At 38.5% G+C, this 25,322-nt stretch overlaps 1 protein-coding gene across 1 annotated transcript; it reads right to left on the bottom strand.

Moving 5' to 3' along the window:
- Nucleotides 1-7,523: 7,523 nt before the first annotated feature.
- gabrg2 (gamma-aminobutyric acid type A receptor subunit gamma2) lies at nucleotides 7,524-22,613 on the bottom strand. The gene is made up of 4 exons (XM_056267839.1): nucleotides 22,521-22,613; nucleotides 15,809-16,150; nucleotides 13,770-13,793; nucleotides 7,524-7,928 (listed from the first exon to the last, which is right to left on the bottom strand). Exons 1-4 carry the CDS (start codon nucleotides 22,611-22,613, stop codon nucleotides 7,647-7,649), a joined length of 741 nt encoding a protein of 246 aa, XP_056123814.1. The 3' UTR covers nucleotides 7,524-7,646.
- Nucleotides 22,614-25,322: the final 2,709 nt, after the last annotated feature.

A 25,322-nucleotide genomic window follows, 5' to 3' on the forward strand; every position in this document is an offset into this window, starting at 1 on the left:
CCTATGGCTACACCCGTTTTTTGTTGTAAATCATATTTTTTTTTGTATATAGCTTGATTGTATCTGAATTGTACCTGTATTTGTTGACATTTACAACTTGTGTCTACATTTTAAACCTTTTAAAATGCTTCATTGAGCATGTTTGTGTTTTTTGTAGTAGAAAAGGTATAATTTTTCTATTCGGATTTTGTGTTTTTTGTGTGATTTTGGGTCCAGTATGTTGATACAGTACACCAAAGTGAAAAACTAATTGTCTGGTCATATAGGTGATGATGTGCTGAAAAAAATTATAACAAAAAGTAGTATGGTAAACATTTGTTTATGTCACAAAATAAAAAATTCAAAAGTACTCAAAAAGGGCCAAAATAGCCCAAGACTCTGAAGGGTTAAAGAGACGTGTTTTCAGTCTAGATTTAAACTGACAGTGTGTCTGCTTCCCAAACAAGGCTAGGAAGACCCGGTCTCATTCACTAAGCATGCGAACGAACAAATTTTTGCCTGAAATCTGTGGGTTTTCCCGAACAAATCATGATTCACCAAAAGAAAATCTGTGTTTAGCGAGGTTAACTTACACCACACTGATATAAACCTTTTGAGTACTCTTAGTACACTTGTCACACGGGGTCAGACAATGAATAAGGATTATAAAAATATCAACAAGGTTTATTAAACTAGAAGGCAGCCGGTGAAGCAGCGTGCACTAACACAAATAATAACCAACAACTGAAGGAAGGTAAACAAACAGGTGTGATGATTAGATGAGTGTCCATGACAACTGAGGACTGGCGGGAAACTAAGACAAAGAAACACATGTGATAGATGAAAACAAAACTATCTGAACAACTGTTACAACACTAACAAAGTGATATGAACCTATTAAGTACTCCTGCCCTGAGAGCAGTGTTAGGTTGGGAGATGTATAATTTTGGCTGATGAATTGTTGCAGAGATTTGAACAAATTCTCTGGTCACACATATCGGACATGTATATATCGGATATTTAGACGATGATTATTAGTTGTGCATTTTAATGTTCGCTAATTATCTTAGTAAACGTTAGAGGTTACTGGATTTTTAACAACATATATAGTAATTTCACTTACCTTGCAATAACTGCATTCCCCCAAGAACAGTCAATAACATCTGTCTGAAGTATTCCCTCCACATTAACAAATGTCTCGACCCCGCCTCTGCTTCAGTTCCATTAGTTGAATCTGTAAACCAATCATTTTCCTTCATGCCCTTAGAGCATTTTTGAGTAAGTAAAACTCCCACCTGCGTTCAACCATAGATATCCATAATAAAGGCAAGATGTCTATGATCTCTATCGTCATCACCGGCGGCCATCTTGTCACAGGCAAGCTTTCTGGCGGGCTCTGTGGTGCCTGTTGTGAGATGAGTGATCAGCACGAACACAAATACTCTTATCTCGTTGAAATCTTGACGGATTTACAAACGGTTCATTTTCTTACAAACGTTATTAACGTGGCTATAATTCTGGATGATTATTTATTTATACATACATTATTCATAAGTATGCAGTGTCATAACTACATCTCTGACGTTCATAACAAACCAAACCATTTGAAAATCGGTAGAAAATTGACCAAGTTATGGTTATTTAAAAAGTACATGCACCATTAAAGCACAATGTTACGAGTGAGCGAGCTGCCTGTGACAAGATGGCCGCCAGGTGCGGACGTCGACCTCCATTGCGCAGCAGCGCGGACGAGACATCTAGCCATTATTATGGATATCTATGCGTTCAACTACACTGGACTGATACTCTACATCCGGGGTGACCTATCCTGTTCCTGGAGATCTGCCTTCCTGCAAAGTTGCAGCTGAACTAGCTAATTAAGATTGATAAGTACAGTCAGGTGTGCTGGATCAGGGTTCATCTGAAGTCTGCAGGTAGGTAGATCTCCAGGAACAGGATTGGACACCCGTGTTTTTTCCCCCAGTCCATGGCAAAAGCAGCAGCAAACACCTTGGAAATGCCAAGTATGATTTGCTTGTGTCTACAGTTGAACAGGAACTGTTTCAGGAATGGCACAAAGGTGTGTGGCTGTTCAAGTCTTTGTTTAGATCAGTGTGCTTTTAATCTCCTCACATTCTTTCTTTTGTTTCCCTCAGCCCGTTCACCTTGATAGGCCCATTAGGGGAGTGTGTTTGTCTTCCCGTGTGTGAAATACATCAATATTCATGGCCATTGTCACTCCCTCGCATACAGCCTTTCTAACACAAAGCCTCACAAAAGGTAAATCATTATATTGTTTTATGTGAATTAATGGGAATTATGATTTTCACATAACTTTGTAGTGAATACTCTATTCCAGCCCAGTATTTAAATATCCTCTGAACAAATGTTCAGTACGTGCTTTATGGTCTTATTTCAGTGACTTAAAAAATAATAATAATTCACTAAACACACATAAATTTAATTTTCTCAAGAATACAAAATTGTACATGCTGCTTATATTTTATTGTAGGACACTATGTGCTGAATACATCGCAATGAGACTTTAGCCATTTTTATGATTAAGGCCTTGTCCACACGGACACGGGTATTTTTATAACCGGAGTTTTTCCTACAGCGTTTAAAAAAAAAATCCCGTCCACACATGCTCGGTCTCCGTCTACATGAAAACGCAAAAACACGCTATCAAGCGCGGTCAAGAGCATGACACGCCAGCAGGCGGCGATATAACCCTTAACCATAAAGCCACGTTGGCCAATCAGAAGCGCAAATCTGACGTCAAACACAGCGGATAACGGCGCACACTCTGACGTCGCAAGGCAAAAACCCCGGTTTCACTGTCTACACGACAACACTGTAACCGGCGTTTCTGAAAATCCTCACCCTGGCAGGGGTTTTCAAAAATGTTCGGTTTCAGTGCGTTTTCGTGTGGACGAACGGCCGAACCGCGTAAAAAAAGTCACGGTTATAAAAATACCCGTGTCCGTGTGGACAGGGCCTAAATGTCAGGGCCCCAAACCCCCTCAGACCCCAGAGGGTTAATACTAGGAGAAATTCAGCCCTTTCAAAGTTGGTGACCAGATGTGGATGAATGATCCAACCACAGAAATAAAGAAACTTGAGCCAAAATGGACAGGACTACACTCACCTAAAGGATTATTAGGAACACCTGTTCAATTTCTCATTAATGCAATTATCTAATCAACCAATCACATGGCAGTTGCTTCAATGCATTTAGGGGTGTGGTCCTGGTCAAGACAATCTCCTGAACTCCAAACTGAATGTCAGAATGGGAAAGAAATGTGATTTAAGCAATTTTGAGCGTGGCATGGTTGTTGGTGCCAGACGGGCCGGTCTGAGTATTTCACAATCTGCTCAGTTACTGGGATTTTCACGCACAACCATTTCTAGGGTTTACAAAGAATGGTGTGAAAAGGGAAAAACATCCAGTATGCGGCAGTCCTGTGGGTGAAAATGCCTTGTTGATGCTAGAGGTCAGAGGAGAATGGGCCGACTGATTCAAGCTGATAGAAGAGCAACTTTGACTGAAACAACCGAGGTATGCAGCAAAGCATTTGTGAAACCACAACCTCTGATGGCTACTTCCAGCAGGATAATGCCCCATGTCACAAAGCTGGAATCATTTCAAATTGGTTTCTTGAACATGACAATGAGTTCACTGTACTAAAATGGCCCCCACAGTCACCAGATCTCAACCCAATAGAGCATCTTTGGGATGTGGTGGAACGGGAGCTTCGTGCCCTGGATGTGCATCCCACAAATCTCCATCAACAGCAAGATGCTATCCTATCAATATGGGCCAACATTTCTAAAGAATGCTTTCAGCACCTTGTTGAATCAATGCCACGTAGAATTAAGGCAGCTCTGAAGGCGAAGGGGGGGTCAAACACAGTATTAGTATGGTGTTCCTAATAATCCTTTAGGTGAGTGTATACCACGGGTATCCGGGTATCATTTATACAGTGTATTGGACCTGAGAAATATTAATGCAGAACCTAAAGTTGTTATGAACGCTTAAAGCCTTACAGGTCCAGGTGGAAGGAACCAGCACTAACTTCCCAAGGTGCTGGTCAAGATGTAGACAGAAGTGTCCAGGAGTTGAGACCAGTATCAGGGCCGCTGGTTGGTAAGAATAGGCCCCCAGGTTGGGCCTCCTCAGAAGTTGGGGAGCACGCGTCTGAGGATGCGCTAACTCGTTCAAGACACGACCTAGAATGCTTTCGTGTTGATGAATAGTATATATTGCACTTTTGTGATTGGTTTCAAGGTTTTACACTGTAAGAACATGTATTTTAACATGGTGTATTTGTTTTCTGCACAAAATCTGTGATGGTTTTATGTTATGATGTGTTAGAGAAAAAAACAAACCGAAAACACACGAGGTGATGAAAACATGTTTATTTTGTACAACGGTTACAAACTGTTTGATATTGCCTGTCATGGCATGTTATATCCCTTATATGTCCTGTTAACTCTGTGACATTTTGAAATGTGATTTTGTTGTCTGTATATATGAAATGAGGACAGTTCTTTTTCTAAGGGGGGAGATTTATTTGTGCATGATAATTTTGTGTTTATGTAATTTGGGTAATTTGGTTACTGTTCACGGGTGATGTAACTGACTCTATTATAAGGATGGGGAGTTGGAGCGCGGACACGTGTAGTTATGAGCAGTAGAGAGTGTGTTAACAAGAGCGACGTGTGTGAAGCAAACTGTAATGCATGGTGTTCCTAACCGCATGAGCTCTGACAAATAAAAGTCAATAAAGCTTCATGCAGTATCTCCACGTATGCCTGCAGTATTATCTACAACACATCTACGAGAGACAGTCCTCCTCTGTTTCACAGCCACTCTTACACAACCACATCCATGTCATTCTACAGGAAATAATCAACGGCACATTTCTCACGGCTAGGTGATATCTCTGGGAAAAATATTAGGAGCAAAGTGATTCGATTTTCTGATATGAATGTAGACGGCACACAAACAGCAAACCGATTCTGTGCTGATAATAGTGTTCATATTCTCATAAAATAATTTTCAAGATACTCATATGACACCTAATTTTAATGAGTATAAACGAATCAGAAATTAAACATGCCCACGTGTATAATGCAAAACTATCAAGATGCATATATCCAAAAATATACAAAACCGGTGCTTTGCTCAGCTGGATGGTTAATGCAATAGGGTTAGAAATCAAACAGTGTATCTTTCTCTTAACTGTAAATGATGTTTTACTGTATGTAACCAGAAATGTTTGCTTTTCTGTCATTTTTGCTACCGAACAGTTGCACCCGTTCAGTCATTTGGAAGAAAAACAAAATGTTAATTTTTAATGCAGCAGTGAAAAACAAAATGATCTAAACATCTGATTATGCCGCAACACTTTGGCAATTCTGAGATTTTAGCACACAGTGTTTTTAGTTGCATTTGTTTTGGTGTTTTTTATGCACTATATTTTACAGTATGTGTACTTAAAGGGATACTCCACTTTTTTTGGAAATAGGCTCATTTTACAACTCCCCCAGAGTTAAACTGTTGAGTTTTACCGTTTTTGAATCCATTCAGCCGATCTCCGGTTCTGGCGGTACCACTTTTAGCATAGCTTAGCATACATCATTGAAGTGGACAAGACCATTAGCATTTCTCAAAAAAAAAATGACCAAAGAGTTTCGATATCTTTCCTATTTAAAACTTGACTCTTCTGTAGTCACATTGTGCACTAAGACCGACGAAAAATGTAAAGTTGCGATTTTCTAGGCTGATATGGCTAGGAACTATACTCTCATTCCTGCGTAATAATCAAGAAACTTCACTACCGTACCATGAGTGCAGCAGGCGTAATGATATGACGCAGCGCCTGAAAATGCTAATGGTCTTGTCCACTTCAATGATGTATGCTAAGCTATGCTAAAAGTGGTACCGCCAGAACCGGAGATCGGCTGAATGGGTTCAAAAACGGTAAAACTCAACAGTTTAACTCTGGGGGAGTTGTAAAATGAGCCTATTTCCAAAAAAAGTGGAGTATCCCTTTAAGAAAGTACTGGGTAACTACATGGGTTAAGGTTAGGTTCTGGGTTAGTACCTAGTTATTACCCAGTTTTTGTAATACTATACTACCTCTATTCTTCGTGATAACACTTGAGCGGCGGTGCTCAACACCAAACATATTTATGGACTCAGAATCATAGTTATCTACCTGGGGTACGATTTCTGAACTTAATGATTTATTAAAATAGAAAGTGGGTTGTGCTTGCATATGTTACATTTTATTAATGATGCTGTAATTTATTTGTTTCCCATGTATGCATGTTAATGTTATAAAGATACTATTTAATACATGCATGCATGTCATTTGCTAACTGCAACAAATAACACACACAGTAACGTATCAATCTACAGATTATCTACTAAATTCATTGAAATAAGTTTTTTTTTGTTAACTGAAATGTCATCCTATGTTTAAGCCCGATTTATTCATTTACAATATAAATTAATACGTGGAAAAAAAAAAAAGCATGTAGACATTTTGCAGTTTGTTTGACAACATTCTGTTACATGTGTTTGGAAATGACAGTGCTAGTAAAGGAAAACCTCTTTTGTAAACTAAATAAAATAATAATAATAATGGGGGAAGAATATGACTATAGTAGACTACAGAATACTCACCCCATCAACTGAAAGATGAGCTGGACTAACTTTGGGTTAATATTTATTTAGTGGGTATATACCACACCTATCCGAGGATGGATAGGAGGCTCATACTGATACCCAAAAGGATGCAAAAATTGAAAACAGTACTTTTACATATAACAATATCATTGTGCATTTATAAATGACAGACATCTAGAAGTGGCCATAAATGATGTCAAATGTAGCTGGATTGTTGAAGTTAAGCTTTCCTGACCCCCTTTTTTTTTTTTTTTTGCCAGTAAGACGTTTGCTAATTTTGGCTGGCCTAAAAGGTGCATGCATTATACAGTATTCATTATTTACAACATTTGTACAGGTGACCAAACGTTAAACCAGCCGCGACCACACATGAAAAACTCTTTTCAAACACTTACATTTGATCTGTAGAATGCACAAATAATAAAATGCTAGGACATATTTGTTCATATTTGATTGATTGCTTTTACCTCATATAGGCCTGACAGCCATGCATTTGGATCAAGTTTCTCCAAATCTCTTTAGTGCTTGCTCTCTAGGGGCCTAAAAGAACATGTAGGCATGCAGTACTCACATGTTCTGCCTTTCGCCCAACCAATTCTGAATGAATAATCTTACAGATGCACTGTTTGCCCCTTCTGCTTGTGTGTGTGTGTTTTTTTTTTTTTTTTTTTTTTGCTACAACTTTTGCTTTATGCACAAGATATACTTTCGAGAAAAAAAAGATGTAAACATAGACAAACCAACAATTCACATGTTACATTAGTGCACAAAAATCGTAAACTTTCAAATAAAATAATAAATAAATAAATAAATAGTAAAAATTGCACATAACATAGACTGGAAAAACAACAACAACAACACACTGCAACTAAATGTTTTCAATGGGTTCCCGTTTCCAAGAAAGGGTCTTGCTGGAATCTGTAACATAAAATAAGGCCAGCCTTTGTATATAGGCCTATATATGTATTTTTTAAAGATAGAGATATGAAAACCAGTAAACTACATTGAATAGACCAAATGCAGTAGGAAAGAAAATGCGGGCGTAAGAGTCTATCTTAGCGACACGGATGTGCAAACGGCCGTGCCGCCAGGCTCCTGAGCGACAGTCCTCAAAGCAGCAGAAGAAGCTGGTGCAGTCCTTCCCGTCCAGACACTCGTAGCCGTACTCCTCGTCCCGCTCCTGCATGTGGGTGGCGTTGTTCATCTGGATGGCGGTGGCTGAGCGCGGGCGGATGTCCACGGTGGGGGCCTGCTTTTAGAAGGAAACACAATCAGCACGGGTCACATCAAACACGCGGGACATGTCCGCCAGCCGCCAGGGTCTGCGTTTAAAGCTCTGTCAATACAGAGTGTATTAAATGGAATGTATTAAATGATATGTAACTGCGATATTTGGCTGTAAAAGAATTTACTACTTGAATGAATACTAAATTAATATTATGGCTGTTCAATGTACATTTATCTGTCTTTGAATTTGTTTTATACTGTTGTTCAATTATTATAGTACACTAGGAGTGGTTCCCAGACGTTTTATCCCCGGAGGCATTTCACATCCTCTCTTGTCCACTGTCGATTTTCCATTAAATCGACAATATTTGCCCCTTCAATTGATTTTCAGGTGCATTTTTGCTTTACCAGAGCCCGTCTAACGGAGAGCCTTGGCACTTCCTATTGGCCCAATTGTGTCTCATATTGGTTGCAGTTCCATTATAATTCCACTGGAGGTGATCGCGGGCGAGTGCAGAATGAATGGGAGTCTATGGAGCTAAACGGCTAAATGTATCTCTTTCTCCTGCTTGTCGTTGAATCAACATAGATTTTATTGTCGATTCCGCAAGTTCAATATAGATTATAGGCCAAAAGTCGAATGAACGAGTACTTATGTCCTTTCGATTTCTTACCGGTTGGGCCGTTGTTGGCCGGAACACGCTAGCATTCTGCTATTATGTGACGTCATCATCACATTTTTGAACGGATTTTTAGAACAGATAAGTGAACTTAAAAATGCAATTTTCAGCTGAGTGTATTATCTTAGCCCTCCCTTTTGAATGCAACTTTCAAAAAATTACTTGACAAAAAATTACATCCTGAGAAAAGTGGATTTCTGGGGGTGAAACCCCATAGACTCCCATTCATTCTGCACTCGCCCGCGAGCGCCCCCCGCATGGACAGAGACGTGTTACTGCAGCCAGTCCAGAAACCGGAAGTAACCAGACAGTGCCAATTCTCTTCAATTGGACATTCTCTGGCTTTACCAAAAGGCAAAGTTTTTCAAACCCTATTTAATGTGTCATGTCAAATTTTGAATATTTCATTAATATAATAAATAAAGCAATACATTCAAGTAAATCAATCGTTTCAATCAAATGAAATTGGTATCTACTAAAGCCATCCAATTTTCCGTCATTTATGAGACAATGGACACTTCCGTTGACGGACACTTCCAGCTTTCCGTGTTTTCACTGTTATACGCTAGGGGGCGCTATTACACATCTTCTGAAAGATTACTAAATCTCCAGATCAAAACACATGAAAAGACGACGCAGAAACAAGCGATATCATGTGTAATCATATGCATATGTAAAATAACACGATCACGACATTAAACAACATCATCAAAACTGTTGCTGAATGAAATGTCGACCAGGACGAGCTTTAGGACTGTGAAGCTTTGGGAGTGTTGATGGACTCGATCTACTCCATCTGTGTTTCGATCATCGTCCTGAATCTGATCTGGATGTAGTCTTTGACAAACACTTGATTTTCTCAGCTTTTTTTTAATGAAACTTACCCAGATTCAAGTGTTGAGCTAGAATAAAACGTGTTTTTGTTTAAGAGCAGGGGCTCTGTTCTTTCTTTGGATATGCTGCATGTTCAGATATTCATAAAAACGAAATATTCTGGACTTATAACAAGTTAGTGACTTATAACGAAATAAGTCACTGTCTTACTGAGTGAGTCATCCAGCCGTTCATTCATTCAGTAACAAAGCAAATGGCTGTTTTTAAGAATGAGTCATTAGCTGCGTTTCCATCCAAAGTTGCGAATTTAACTTATGCGCAAAATTGGAATATCGCATAAAACAATTGCAAATAAAGCACCGTTTCCATCCAGTGAGTCGAAGAGAACAAAAATGTCACTTCCTGATTAACCGGCACTAAATATCACTAAGAAAAGAAGGAGAAGCAACTGTAGCTACATAATCATTTTTGGATATAATAAATGACTCTCAGAGCTTTCAGATGAAATGCAGTAAACGTGTTATCTTGCTGTTTGAGAAAGCAGTCGTGTAAGAGAGTTCTGGGACCGAATCACTTTGACGATAGACTTGCTCCGTGATTTCAGAATGACCAAAACAGCATTTAGTAGTTATGTCGTCCCACCGTGCAAATTTGCATGATTAAGTCACATGATTTTGTTTTTATGTGGATCATGGAATTTATTTGGTAAATTGGTTTCCATCGCATGTTTTCTTGTCAGAGGAAAAATTCATCCGACTCAATCAAGCGCATACCTTTTTTATACGCATTTTTAAGAATTTATGTGCATCTTGTGTTTTCTATCCAGACGTTTTTGATGCAATATCCCAAAATGCGCATAGAAATGGGTGGATGGAGACATAACTATTAAATCATTCACTAACGAAACACCGCTGTGTGTTGAAGACACATTAGAACTATTCATTAGAACTATTATTATGTAGAAAAATAGGACAAACGATATTGAAAATATTGTTAAATATGTATGTCACTGAACATTACCTTTTTGTTTGTTGAACTGTTGTATAAAATCAGTCGCATTTGCGCATAATCGTGTGGTTATTCAGAAAAATATTTCCTTATTGCTTGTATAATATATGATCAACATTAAAAACAAGAACTCACACAAGGTATGTTTCTGTATTTAAAGAGAGTTTGAGTCTTGAATCGATCTCTATGCACTCTCTGTTTCTATATTTGGTCTTTATGCAAGTAAGTGCTAAAACCACACTTTTTTTTCTTGAGAACGGCAGTAATATCGAGCGATTTTTTAAGGCAGCATCCTCTGCATGCAATCTATCATACCTGTATTCATATTGCTTGCGTGGATGCACTCAGTTTTGACCGCAAAAGATGAGGTAATTTGATTGGATGACCTTTAACGGCACTACCATTTCCCCGTTTACACTAGATGCAGCATTTTGCCCGTTAGAAATACATGCTCGGTTTTAATGTTATTTTAAGGTGGTGTCGAATTAAACGAATGGCAAAACTCAGCATTTTGTTCGCGTACCCCGTTCTGTCACCTCGCGTACCCCTGTTTGGGAACCACTGCACTAGTTTATGTGTTCTGCAAAAATAATAAAACATAAGTGCATCATTTATTTGGCAAAAATGTCATCAGAACGATGCAGGATAAAAAGATAAATGTTACTAGAGCATAGACTATACATGGCTTTTTCAAACAGGGCACTGTGTGTCAAAATGCAGAAGAACAGCTAAATAATTAATTATTAATATCCATTCAATCTTGTATCTTTGCCAGCAACAGTACTGAAATCTATGTTTAAATATACATTTGAAACACACAAATGTTACAAGACCTGATTGTCAATATTTCCCAACAAAGCCAAGTGAAACAGGCTCATTGGGACATATCCACATTTCTGGACTCACAATCATTTTGCCCAGCATTGGAAGGGTGCTTCAAATCCCTTTGAAAAACGAAGCACAACCAGATGTTCATGCTGGCTTCTCCGAGTGTACATTGTGTAGCTTTTAGGACAGAGCCACCTGAGGCTGTGTTAAAACGGGGTCATGTGAATCGCTTCTCAAAGGGTTTCACCGAAGCGTGTGGAAAGCAACGAGCACAAAGAGTCTGCCAAGCGAATAGAAACAAATACAGTGGAATTGGCAGCTTTAACTGGATGAAATACGACAACCTACCAAAGACAAAGTGCCTGTCTGCCTGTCCAGGTGTGTGTGTGTGTGTGAGAGATTAATTCAAAGTGCTTTTCTTCTAACTGTGGTTCTCAACTGGTTGGCTATGACACAAAAATAGGTTGTAAGTAGTCCCAAGAAAAAAACAACAAAACCTAATAACACACAATCAGAATTTAGCTCCAACCCTAAACAAAAACATACCTACCTGAAGTAATCCTGAAGACTTTGTTTAGATTTGTGAGGTGTGTTTGATTAGAATTGGAGCTAAACTCTTTGCCCACCCTGCTGTTAAGCGAAGGTTGTGCGGAAAGCCCTTATATGGAGATGCTTTGGGTGTGTTTTATGCAAATGACTAACCTTGGGTTTGTGGTCAGTCATTTAGAATAGCCTACTACAAATTTATTAACAATAGAATAAAGGCCTGTTCACACCGGGACGAATTTCGCGTGCGATATTCGCCGACGTTTAACGCCTCGTGACTGAACAAAGGGCGCCGCACGAAAAGCGCCACGCGTAAAAGTGTCGTTTTTTAAAAAACGCCTCGGGTTCGTTTTTCTGGTTTGACGCGCGCGTCAAAAACTATCCAACCAATGAGATTGGCGCTTTTGCTCACGTGTCTGGGGCTTCTGAAGTTACAGTAAAACACAACTTGGGGGCGCTCAAACACAAAACGGTCTTGCCGAGCACACATACGTAGCGGCGAAGAAGATATACGCCAAGTAGCGTCTACACTGCCGGGGAGAAATAAGACGAGGAAGATGCGAGGCAAGATGAATGTAGAGCTGCTGGTCTCGCTGGTGTCGGAACATAAAGAACTATATGACAAACGCGACAGCGACTATGATTTTGACAAGTGCGTAAATACCGTAAATACTTGTGACAAGTGACAAGCGAGTGTCAGAAGCGTAAAGTTGCGCAGCGCCACCTTGTGTACCGGGGTATTTCTGTTTTACATTAAGCGCCATCTAATGTCAGGGAATGAATTTGCATGTTCCCTCGGCTCATCGTCAGCGAAAATCGCTTGGGTGTGAACACAAAAACGCGTTAAAAAACGCTGGCGAATAACGCGTGCCGATATTCGTCCCGGTGTGTACGGCCCTTAAGGTTAATATCAAATTCTTGTGTGTATGCACTAGGGGTTGCTCAGACTAGTCAACATGTCGATTTTAATTCTCTGCCATGAAACTTCAAGCTTGACGTTGTTTGACGTTGACTAGTCGCTGATCACGTTATTTTGACACGAACGCTATATCTTTTCTAACTGATCAGAGTTAAGATTTTCATATAAATTACGATCAAATCTGACTGACTGTACAAAAACACTGACTGTAATACTAATGCTGTCCTATAGGGGGCCACAGGATAATTAATCTTTAAAGTCCACTCTAACGCTCAGTTACCGTTAGTTCAAATGACAAATAAAAGCATACTCTGAGAGCGCTTCACTAGTTATATTTGTTTATACCATCTGAATAGTTGATATTGATATCAAACACTTAAAAGTGGACTTTTTTTATTTCGTTCAACCCCTAGTATGCACACGTTGTGAATCTGCTGACATTTTTTGGAAGAATTGTCCTGTGTGTCCTTTCTTCTGAATTACTTATGAATCAGACCCAGTGTTTGTTGTCCAGTCAAATTAGGTCCTAAAGAAAAACTAGTTGAGAACCACTGGTTTAGTCTGGTTACACACTGATATAATTCAATTTCCTCCAAATTCTGGCAAACTTTCTTCTAATACTAAGTGGAAGTTACAAATATCGGTCTGTGCCCCATGCACATTGACTTTTAAAAGATTACTATGGCTAAATCTGCCAAAGCCATCAAGCTTATGCTCTTTAATTGGGATTAAGGTAACCAGCGTGGTTGTCTATTTCAAGCTGTTAAGGCTCTGCTGACTATTTCTGTCAGGTTTAAAGCCTCATATATACAAGCACACAGAGAGGGAGGAAAGCGGCCTATTTTTAATTAAATGAAAGATGCAAATATTTCAGCCATTGCTGTTCTATTCATGTAAACTAAGAGTCCCACTGCCTTTCACAGCACAGGAGGTTCAGTACTAAACTTACTAGATGTTAGTGCAGTGAATCTAAAGGCCGGACACAAGAGCAGTGTGGTTGCGCAGAATGCAGAAACATGCATGATTAGTGAAGTTTACATGAGCAATATACCTTTGAGGAAAAGAGCCGCAGGAGCTTTTGTCCACACAGGAAACAAACAACAAAAAAAATTAGAAATTGAAAAGAAGAAAACAAACACGAACAAACCAACAACAACAACATAAAAATAGACATACAATATAATATAAAGAAGGCTCTGAGATATACATAGACATAGAGGAAGGAAGGGGTGCAAGACAGTATATCTTAACAGGTTCACTGCATGTTGTTAAAATACAGAATAAAAATGCTCGTTTTTAAGAACACATTTGCAAAGTGCAAGGATGAATTTAAAAATACTATCAAAAATACAATTAAGTACAGTATATTTGGCATGGCTCATCCGATCAGATTTTACAGCTTTGGAAACAGACATTTCTTATAAACGTAAAGTGCAAATCGGCAAACATTAAATACCAAACAACAAAAGAAGAACATGATCATCCGAGGAGGAGACCGACACTCTTCCACTCTGCATAGATCAAAACACTTCTTCAGCAAAAACTTGTTGTCATTTTATTTGATGAGTTTTTCTTCAGAGTGTGCCTTTGACTGGTAACCAATCTGTCGAATGTGGTTTGAAAATCCGCCTAACATTTTAAACCCCAAAATCAAATAAGACATTTCTGGCAGCCCTTTAATCATCTGAAAGTGGAACGACCCCGTTTTCTGAGATCAGCCCTCCTCAAGCTACAGAAATGAGCACCACGCTGAGATGAAAATCTAAGACTGCTCTTCAAACCTGCTGGCGAAATGATTCGGATCAAGGACATCGCTGCTCAGCGACACTGTTTACCAGAGGCTGGCAAAGCTGACCACATCTGGAGCAAGTTTCTAGCGTGCACACTATAGCTACGTTCCAAAACCTAGTGAGCTTTCTCATTGTGTATCACCTATATAGGCATGTCGGAACCTTATGGACAGCAACTAATGATCTTAGGTGCATCACAAATAGCTTTCTTCACACAAAGTACACGAGAGACTCATCTAGCACTTAAAGATGATTCCTACAGAGTTAACAATAAAGCCTTAACAAGTTGGGAAGCTAACAACACAAAGCTGTACTAAGAAGGATCACATACATAGATTACAATACATACAGACTACAATATCACATGCCGATTACAATACACAGCACACATAAACACTTTTAACAGTCCAGCCGGGACTAGTTTTTCAATTTGACCAATTCTCAGTAAACTACAGAATATACTCTTCCAGTCAAAGGTTTGGACACAATTACGTTATTATTTCTATTTTCGACATTTGAATCCTCAAGAATATAACCGTCCACTGTCAGGCCAAACCGTTCGAGTTGCTTAACCGTTCCATTACATGCCGATCCGGTCCAGCCGGTTAGTCTATATAATGCACCTTGTTGTTGAAAAAGAAAGATACTAGGCTTATTTAATCATTTATTTGAATTTAAAAAAAAGTTGTAAAACCCAAAATATGAATTATTGTCAATGGCAGGTAATTTTGATGTAATGGGTTATACAGAGACTGCGTTACAAGATTTGTAAATCCAAATTGTATAGTCCTAGAAATGTAAATTATGCTTACTGTGAATAAAAGCAAACCAAAAAACCGTGCTAAGAATTTCGGTCAGAGAACACTTTGTCATTGTGCAGTGCTGAACCAAGCTCAAGTGGAAATATAACTATAACCTTAGCGTTCTTAGAACGGTTTGGCCCAACGGTGGAACAGAGACTTATGATTCCAGCTCTTTACAATCAATATTCCCAACCAACTAAAGGTATATAATGTGATTCTATTTAAACAGTACTGAAGGAATTCACATTGCTGGATACTTTTTGGCTGTGCTATAAAACTAGTTATACGCATTTAAGTACCTTAACCTCACACAGTCTAAGCAGCTCACTAACTTGTGGAAGAGTGCTATGATTTGGCGTACTCAATCCTTGACCCTAAAATACTAACAATTGCAGTTCTCAAATAGGTTAATCTAAAATACTTACAACACTGGTAGTAAATACACTTTATAATCTTGCTGCACTGTAGGTGATAATGTGAATTGGAAGTGTACTCACAGGATTTTTCTTCTTCTTGTCTTTTTTTGCGCTGGGCTTGCGGTTGCTCACAAAGTAGTGGAGCATTCCGTACTCAATTAGAGCGGCGAAAACAAAGATGAAGCACACAGACACGAAGAGGTCCATAGCTGTGACGTACGACACTTTGGGTAAGGACTTCCGAGCAATGGTACTCAAAGTGGTCATGGTAAGCACAGTTGTGATTCCTGGGGAACAAAGTAAATAACACTGAAATAAGAGCATGGACATTTCAACATCTGTTGCATGTGGATTACTGAGGTTACATCTGTGGTATTTATCTTTCACACGGCTGGTCCACGCTTGTGGTTTGGATTTTAATTCCTACTGGACAACAATTCAACCACTCATTTAAGAGACAACGTAAAACAAGTTATTACATTTAAAAAACATTTTTATATTATTATTCTGAAAATATTAAATAATAAGATAATGTGAATGTATAAATACTGCATGTTTACTATTAATTAATTAAATTAAATGAATTTTAAATGTTAATGAGTGTAACCAACTAAATTGGTCAGAACCCACAAGATATTAATTTGGATTCTTCATAAAGCTCCTTTTTGAAGAGATTTTGGGGTAAATTAGTTCGTAATTAGACACGTAAATTAGTTCTAATCTCCTAGAATCTAGAGCTGCGCATTCGAGACAGAACATAGCCTACTGTATGTGCGTCAGCGCCAAACCGTGTAGCGCGGATAGAGAGGGAGAGAGCGAGAGACCTTGCCTGTGAGATACACCCCCCCCCCCACCCCCCCCCCCCCCCCATATAGTAATATGTCCCGCATTTTTCTTTTCGGAAGTTGGCAACCCTAATTACAAACTACACTTACAGAAGATACAGGGTATTAAGAAAGTATTCAGACCCCTCCATTTTTTTCAGATTGTATGTTGGAAGCCCTTAAGGGAAAAAATGCTTTATTAATTCTACACAATCTAAACTAAAATGTGCAAATGACTGACTTGAAGTGAAGTTTGATCCCCACTGAAAGATGAGAAAACAAGATGTAGAGGGGTTTTAGAAAGCAGCCTACTTGTAACATGAATCTTTAATGTGATTTTAAATTGTATTTTTTAAAACCACTGACAACACCTGAGCAGTTTAAGTAAACACGCTAGATCCTTGCTCATTCAAGGATGCTCTTTTATAGCCCTTACAGAAAAAACACATGAATTTCACATGTTATCACATGTTTTCCACATGTGCCCACATGTGACCACATGTGACCACATATGCCCACATGTGACCACATATGAACAACATGTCATCACATGTGAACAATGTTTCACCACATGTGAACAACATGTCACCACATGCAGTAATGTTCGACCACATGTGAACAACATGTCACCACATGCAGTAATGTTCGACCACATGTGAACAACATGTCACCACATGTGAACTTAATGGAACACGTGGCACATGTGGAAAACATGTTATAGGTAATAATGTGGAGCTCATGTGAAATATATTTGCACGTTGTAATAGGTTTTAACATGTGAATTATGTTACCACGTCACAAATACTGTACATTTTTAGCTTCAATAGCCTTTTTCACACAAAATGCATAGAACATAAAGCTTATAATGCATGTGTATATACTAACACTTATATACACGTATAGTTTTTAATGAGTTTTTGCAATACTTTTATTTCAACACTGTTTACCATTTCTAAAGCTATATTGTAAATATATTTTACATAATCAACAGTATATTATATTTGATATAATCAATAGGCTACTGCAAGCACGTTTTCAAATAAAATAAAGTGGATATTAAACTTTTCATTTTAAGTGCTGCATGATTTTGACGTGGTTTAATCAATGCCGTGCGCGTGAACTTTCGAGTATTTCAAACACTGGAGCGGCCGGCGCGCAGAGTTGCCATGGAAACGGCGCGGGACCACTGCTACTGGTAAGCAACAAAACTCCCTCTCTCGATGTTGTTTAAACTTTTCACGGCTTTTTCCAGGTGAGATTAGTCTCTAAAATCACACGAATAATACTCACAACTGTTTTTGACATTTCTCTTACTTGTAATTGACACGATTCTGTTAAAAATTTACATGGTGTAGTGTCTTCGGAAAAAGTCCGTTAGGATCTCAACCGTTTTCTGAAGAGGTAGCAGCTAGCTAGGCTAACGTAATGTTAACTCGGTTGAACTTTTATTTATTAAAGTTTGGGCTTTTAATCACCTCTTATGTGTAGATGAGAGGTTTTGTAAAGGTTTTACTTGGAAGTGAGCTAATTTATTTAACACAAACGTAAACATAACGTATCGGTGATGTTACTTTCAGGAGCAAGAAAATTGGCTGAAACTAACGTTAGCTCAATGGTAACGTTAAACACATTTTGATTAAAAAATGTTCTGTGATTTCAGTAGTAACAAAATAACCCATAACAGAGAGAAAGCTCCACGACTTCAACATTTCTGGAGAAAGCTGCTGCCGGAGAAGTAACGTTAGGACACAGGTGAGCCGAGGAAGCTCATTAAATAACCTCATTTTATTTCTCAACTTGTTTTTTTAAATTGTTTATTTTAAGAAGGTTTTGACATCCAAACGAAGTTACACCGTATGAGCAAAATTAAATGAATAAGTAAACCCAAAAACAAATTCTGTTATCCTAGTTAAGAAATTATATTCTGTATATTCTTTAAATTCTTTCTCTTTTCTGCATTTCACCTCTGCTGTAGCTTCTTTCCTTTCAATAAACCTGGCATTGCATTGTTGGCTCAGTGACAAATGGCTTGTTGTGTTCTTAGATCCTTCAGTGCTGATGCCCTTCAACGGAGCGGAGTGGAGCTGATCTTCATCTCTAAAGCACTATTGATGAACCATATGATTAGTAAGTAAAACGCCAAACATACACTAATGTCAAACATACACTAATTGTCTTGGTACAAATGTTTATGTCTCTTTCTCTTATGTTCACCAAAAAACATTAAAAACAATAATATTGTGAAATAATATAAATAAATAAAAACTGTTTTCTATGTGAATATATTGTAAAATGCAATTACTTCCTATGATCAAAGCTGAATTTTCAGCATCACAGCTTCACATCATCCTTCATAAATTATTCTAATATGACGATTTGATGCTCAAAAAAACATTTATGATTATTATCAGTGTTGAAAACAGTTGTGCTGCTTCATATTTTTGTGTTTTTCAGGATTATTTGATGAATAGAAAGGTTAAAATAACAGCATTTATTTGAAACAGAAATCCTTACTCTCTCTTTTGATCAATTTAATGCATCCTTGCTGAGTAAAAATATGAATTTCTTCTTTTTTTTCTGTTCATTTTTAAATCTATCATTGACCCCAAATGTTTGAACATTAGTGTAAACTACCCTTCATATGTTTGTGGTCTATTTAACAATGAATCCTGGAGGGGAAAAAATGGTTTAAACTGTTACAATGGTTTACACAAACACATTAATCAGCACAACTGTTTTCAACATTGATAATAATCAGAAATGTTTTGGATGTTTACATGGTAAGAATGTATAGAATTCAAATATAAAAAACACTGACTCGTTAGGTCATGTTTACTCATTAAAGTCAGATGATTTCCTATTAATTCAATAGAATATGGTGACTTCAATTTACATGACGTCATGAGCAATCAAGTCATTTATATAGATCAGTGAGTAGTGCCCAGCATATCCAAGTCCACTAAAGGAGATTTCTCGCATTTTACCCCTAAACTCTGGAATATGAAGGTAAAAGAGTATCAAGACTCGAGCATGAACAATAAATACTTGTATGCTAAAATTTACACTCACAGCTCCAAAGTGAAAACCTCACCTAATATGCAATAACGTTGAAAAGATCACGGTTTCTGTCCTGACGAAAATGTTCTATTTTTTATTTTATTTTTTGCTTTGCAGAACAAGTCTGTGACTGACTTAATGAACCCAGTTGCTTTGGATCATGCTCAAAGATGTAAGGGCTACAAAAAGTTAACCAGAACTCTTATGGACTCCATCTTCTCTTTCGAAGAGATGGCAGCATGAACGGAAAAAAAGGGGTTGTTGGTGAAAAAAGAGCCTTGACCTACAAAAGGTGCAGCTAATAATTGGTAAGCATGTCTGAATATCTTTTATCAATAGTTATTATATATGACAAGCGCTGAGCGCGTCCGTCAGCGCCAGCCATAGCGCGGAAAGCACAGTTTGAATCTGACAGTTATGTCACTTCATGTCAAACTTGTTTTCAAATTTTAATGTAATCAATCTCATTTCTTACAGACCATGTCAAAAAGAGGCACCCAGGCATCGGAGGCACTGAGATCAAGGTCTGCATGGCACAAAAGTTAAAAGATCTGAGGAGACGAGCAGAAAGGTAATATTCAGACGATCCAACATCCAAGTGTGATCCCCATGTGGTCTGTTCACATTTGCGAAACCGACATGCGCGAGGACTGATGACTCAGTTTATTCCTCAGTCTACATTGTGATCTAATCACAAACTGTCAATAGTTTTTTTTATAAATGAGACGCACCACTCGTCTTATACAGTTGTTTAAGCAAGATGTATTTCCATAGCATATTTACGTAAAACGTTTAATGACATAATAACATTACAAATGAATAATAATTAATTATTAAGCCCCATAAAAATGCTTTTCAGAAACCTACGGGGTGACGTCACGGACACTACGTCCATATTTTTTTTTACAGTCTATGGTTTGCACTGCCCTAATCTTTGATCTTTTTCTATCCCAAAACAGGATGCCTGCTGCAGGAGACACAAAGGACTGAGACAACACACTTTCACAAACGCACACCACACACACACACATGCGCGTATACCTGCGTTTTTTGCGGCTTTTTATGTATAATTTTAATTTGGTTTTGCTTTGTTTGTTTTAAACATTCAATTTGTATTGCATATTTTGAAATGAAATAAAAAGTGAAAAAAATTTTTTTTTGAATTATTTGTTTTAATGTTGGGAAACATTAGGCTATAGAGCCTACACAAGAACATGGTAGGCCTACCGTTTTCTGTGGTATATTGCTTAATGATTTTTACATGGATTTCACATGAAGTTACAGGTTTACATGGTGTGTAGCTTTAACATGGATTGTTGATGGGTTTCAAATGTCATTCTATGGGTTTCACATGAGATATTTTACATTTCACATGATATCTCATGGGTTTCACATGTGATTAAATGTTTCACATGGGAATTTTACGTTTCACATGTAAGCTCATGGATTTCACATGGGAATTTTGGGTTTCACATGCAATCCCATGGGTTTCACATGTAATCACATGGGTTTCACATGCAATCACATGGGTTTCACATGCAATCCCATGGGTTTCACATGTAATCACATGGGTTTCACATGCAATCCCATGGGTTTCACATGTAATCACATGGGTTTCACATGTAATCACATGGGTTTCACATGGGTTTCACATCCCATGGGTTTCACATGTAATCACATGGGTTTCACATGCAATCCCATGGGTTTCACATGTAATCACATGGGTTTCACATGCAATCCCATGGGTTTCACATGGGAATATACATGGGTTTCACATGAAAATGTTCCAAAACCACACGTTTCCCATGTGCAAATTACCTTTAACATGTGCAAAGCACATGTGTTCCACATATTTCACATGTTAAATTTCACATGTGCAAAATCACATGTCCACGTTGTCACATGGGATCACATGTGTTTTTGCACATGTGAAACTCATGTGGTTTTTCTGTAAGGGAGCACAATTGAAGGAAAAACAAAAGACATACAGTGCCTGCAAATCTCCAAGCCATTTAAGAGATGACAAGGCCAATAGCAATACAGACTTAAAAGTCAGAAGCTTATCTGAAGCTAAATCCAATGGCTAAAAATGAGGGTTTGTCAAAGCCTCCAACACCACAGATATATGCCAAAACAGAATGCTTACCAGGCAGAAAATTCTCAAAAGTCTCCAGCACTGAACCTACAGGCCAGTGAAATATAAAGTTCTGTCATAAAACTCTAGATGGTCCTAACTCAACCTGCTCGTAATCACATCATTATCTATAGGGCACAGCTGATTGGTTCCCGCTGTATCAGTAGCCAAGGAGCTCACTTGCTCAACCTTCAAATACAAGGGTAGCATTTGCCTTAGAGTTGCAGCGTGCTTTCAGAAACCCTCCACCTTCCCCAGCTCCACCTGTATAGATCTGCTACGGGTAATTCATGTATGCTATATTTTACAGCAGCAGCACGAATTACTTGCTCACAGCAGCGTGTCTGTGTATGTATTGGCAACAGCAATAACCTACAACAGCGATAAAATCAGCAGCAGTGTAGCAGATCTATTCCACCAAGACCAAACATATCAACATTGTCATATCCATTAAACACTCTGAGATTTGTCATGACAGAACTTGATCTAGACCCAGTGTTGCTGGAGGAGTCAGAGAAAACCAAAGGGATCTCTGAGACTCTGAATGTCTGCCAAATCAGGCCCACATGAATGAAGCCTCCACTTCCCGGGCCTCAGCCCATGTCTCGACAGCAGGTCTGCCCCCCTCATTCAGACTTCCTGAAATGTGAACTGCCCTAAGAGAAAAGGGAACTTGCCTTGCGACCAAAGCAGAATGCAGAGACTGACCTAGACAACGCACCCTGTGTTGAGCCAAGCAGAGGCAAAAAGACTGAACACATGGAGGAGACAATCATACCTGCATCGTGCAAGAAACCAGGATCACTCCTAGAAAGGTCTTTTGCTGCCTCTGCAATAACACACTCTTCTGGCTGTTTAACCTCAAACCCATCCTTAGCAAATGACAGAGAACTAAGTCCTGACGCCGACCCACCAATTCCTGTGATTGTACTAAAATTAGCTAATTGCCAAGGTAATTTAGAACTGTGGCAGAAGGAAGTGGAGTGAAGTTAGCAACGGGAGAGCGAGTTTAGGAGCAGAGCAGTAAGAAAATGGGTCAACTCTCTGATAACTAAGTGTTTCCTCTCTCAGGAACAGACAGGGAGAGAGAATTTAAGCTGACTGCCTATTTGGTATGGGGAAAGATAGACAAGCCTGACTCAAAAATAATAATAATACTGAAACGCTGATTTTATTGTGCTATGCACATTTTTCTTTTCGTCTGTAAATTAAGCAAATGAAAATTCTCTCGTCGGCCCTGACTTCTACTTCCCACATCTTCAATCTTGCTAAATATGCACAACCCGGGGCCAAAACGGGGCAAGAACCATGTCCATTTATTTTGTAAACATCTGGGAAGACAAGGCCAGGCCAAAAAAAGAACACGAAACTGGTACGCCCTAAAGCAAACCATAGAAACTTTGGTAACGCTTCCTTTTACAGTCCTGTTACCCATGTACTTACTATGTACTTATTATAGTAATTATAATTACTGGGTAATAACTAGGTACTAACCCTGAACCTACCCCTAAACCTACCCCTAACCCATGTACTTACCATATATTAGCCAGTACTTTCTAGGTAAGTACACTGTAAGTACACGTAAGTACTGTACTGTAAAAGGAAGCGTTACCGAAACTTTCTGTGTCTGAACGCTGTCTTCTGAAACTGAACACACTGAGCATGAAATTCAGAGGACGCAAATCCAGAATAGGATGCAGACCTTCTATCTTTATCGTAACCAGAAAGTACTGGCAAAAGTTAGTTTGACTTTGAGGAGGAGACACCTCCTCTATGCCTCTTTTTTTTCTTTAAAAAATCTAGTCAAGTCACATTTATTTATATAGCACTATACAATGCAGATTTCTTTCAAAGCAGGTTTACAGTGATAAACAGTAAAATAATGATTCAATGGTGCAAATAGAATTTAATTCTGCTGTAAAGTAGCTCTAAAAAGACAAGAGTAAACAGTCATTATTCATTTGAAATCAGTTCAGTGTTGTAGGGGTGGAACGGTACACAGAAGTCACGGTTCGGTTCATACCTCGGTTCAGACATCACGGTTCGGTACGATTTCGGTACAATGGAGGGAAAAGCAAAACAAAAATGCAGAAGGCATTGTATTTTTTAAATAAGTTTTATTAATAAAGGCATAGAACCAGTTTATGCACTGACAATAGTTTTATATAATTAGTTTATTAATTAAATTAATAAAAAGACAAAAAGACCTTGCGATATGTTTGGTAATTGTACGTGAATTAATTTAAAATTATTTTGCTATATTTCAGATCAATATATTTGTTTTCCTTAATTTTAATTAACATTATGAATTGACAATGTAACATTATTCTCATCTGAATTATAAATAATTGATTTCTGCATGTATAAAATAATACTACCATTAAAAACATTCAATTTTCTTTTTTTAATCAATGTAGAATGTGTAAGATTAGTGCTCCGAGGACAAGAAATGAAAACCAATGCAATATGACGAATGTCCAAAAGATGGGACCCACTGACTGTTTTGAAATGGAGTTGGATAAATATGTTTTGCTTTTAAAACAGTGTGTGTGTGTGTGTGTGTGTGATTTTGGTTGGGTGACAGTTGTAGGTTACAGTTTGACAAGAGTTTACAGTGTGACAAAAGCACAATGTTGTGTTTTATTGCGAGTGTACACAAATATAAGTTAACACTTTGCAGGTTTAATGATCTGTATGAACAAAATGACGGAGTAGGTTTATTATGTTTCCACTGTTCGATCTCGCGCCTCTCTCTCTCTCTCACACACACAGTTCGATCGCGCCCGCGCGCTCTCTCTCTCTCTCTCTCTCTCTCTCTCTCTCTCTCTCTCTCTCTCTCTCTCTCTCTCTCTCTCTCTCTCTCTCTCTCTCTCTCTCTCTCTCTCTCTCTCTCACTCTCTCTCTCTCTCTCTCTCTCTCCCTCTCTCCTCTCTCTCTCTCTCTCTCTCTCTCTCGCTTCCGGTGTGAGTGTTGGGAGTGTGTGTGTGAGAGCTAAGCACGCTGCTCAGAGTGAGTGTGGAAAAAGTGGTTTCTCTTTGTGATACAAATGGTTTCTTAATTTTCTTTCCCCTCGGTAGTTAAAGAGACAAAATAATAATAAAGTTGAGAGATAAAAAAATAAATAAAAATAAATAAAAGTTGTTTGTTCGTCATTTTTAAGATGCCGGTATGGCGTCTGTTCCTATTCAAGGAACGCAAGGCCTGTCGCTTCGGAACGGGTGCAGGTGTGTACCAGAACCTGGGGTGACAGTGGAGGAACTGCTCCTAGTCGTCGGAGAGCAGGTAGGGTTTGAGAATATCATCTCGGCTTCACGTATGAACAAAGCTGTGGTTGTGTTTTTAAAAACGGAAATATTGATCAATAAATTGACCGTGAGCGGAGTATGGGTAAAAGGAACTTTTGTTACAGTAACCCCTCTATCTGCCCCGGCGACGAAAATTATAATCTCAAACATCCCGACGTTTATCTCTAATGATGTGATAATGAAGGAATTGCAGCGATTCGGAAAAATGGCAAGCCCTGTGAAACTTATTTCACTGGGCTGTAAAAACGCTGCGTTAAAACATGTGCTTTCCTTCA

The sequence above is a fragment of the Rhinichthys klamathensis genome, unplaced genomic scaffold (assembly GCF_029890125.1).
Source record: "Rhinichthys klamathensis goyatoka isolate OS25496 unplaced genomic scaffold, OSU_Roscu_1.1 h1tg000263l_1, whole genome shotgun sequence".
Classification (NCBI taxonomy): Eukaryota; Metazoa; Chordata; class Actinopteri; order Cypriniformes; family Leuciscidae; genus Rhinichthys; species Rhinichthys klamathensis.

Excerpts from the sequence above, each read along its gene's own strand:
- gabrg2 (XM_056267839.1), bottom strand. The coding sequence starts at position 22,613 with ATGGGTTTGAGGTTAAACAGCCAGAAGAGTGTGTTATTGCAGAGGCAG. Across the intron at positions 16,151-22,520 it reads TGGTTTCTTGCACGATGCAG|GAATTAAAATCCAAACCACA; the intron begins GTATGATTGTCT and ends GTTGTCCAGTAG. Across the intron at positions 7,929-13,769 it reads TGCGGCTCTTTTCCTCAAAG|CAGGCCCCCACCGTGGACAT; the intron begins GTATATTGCTCA and ends TCCTTCTAAAAG.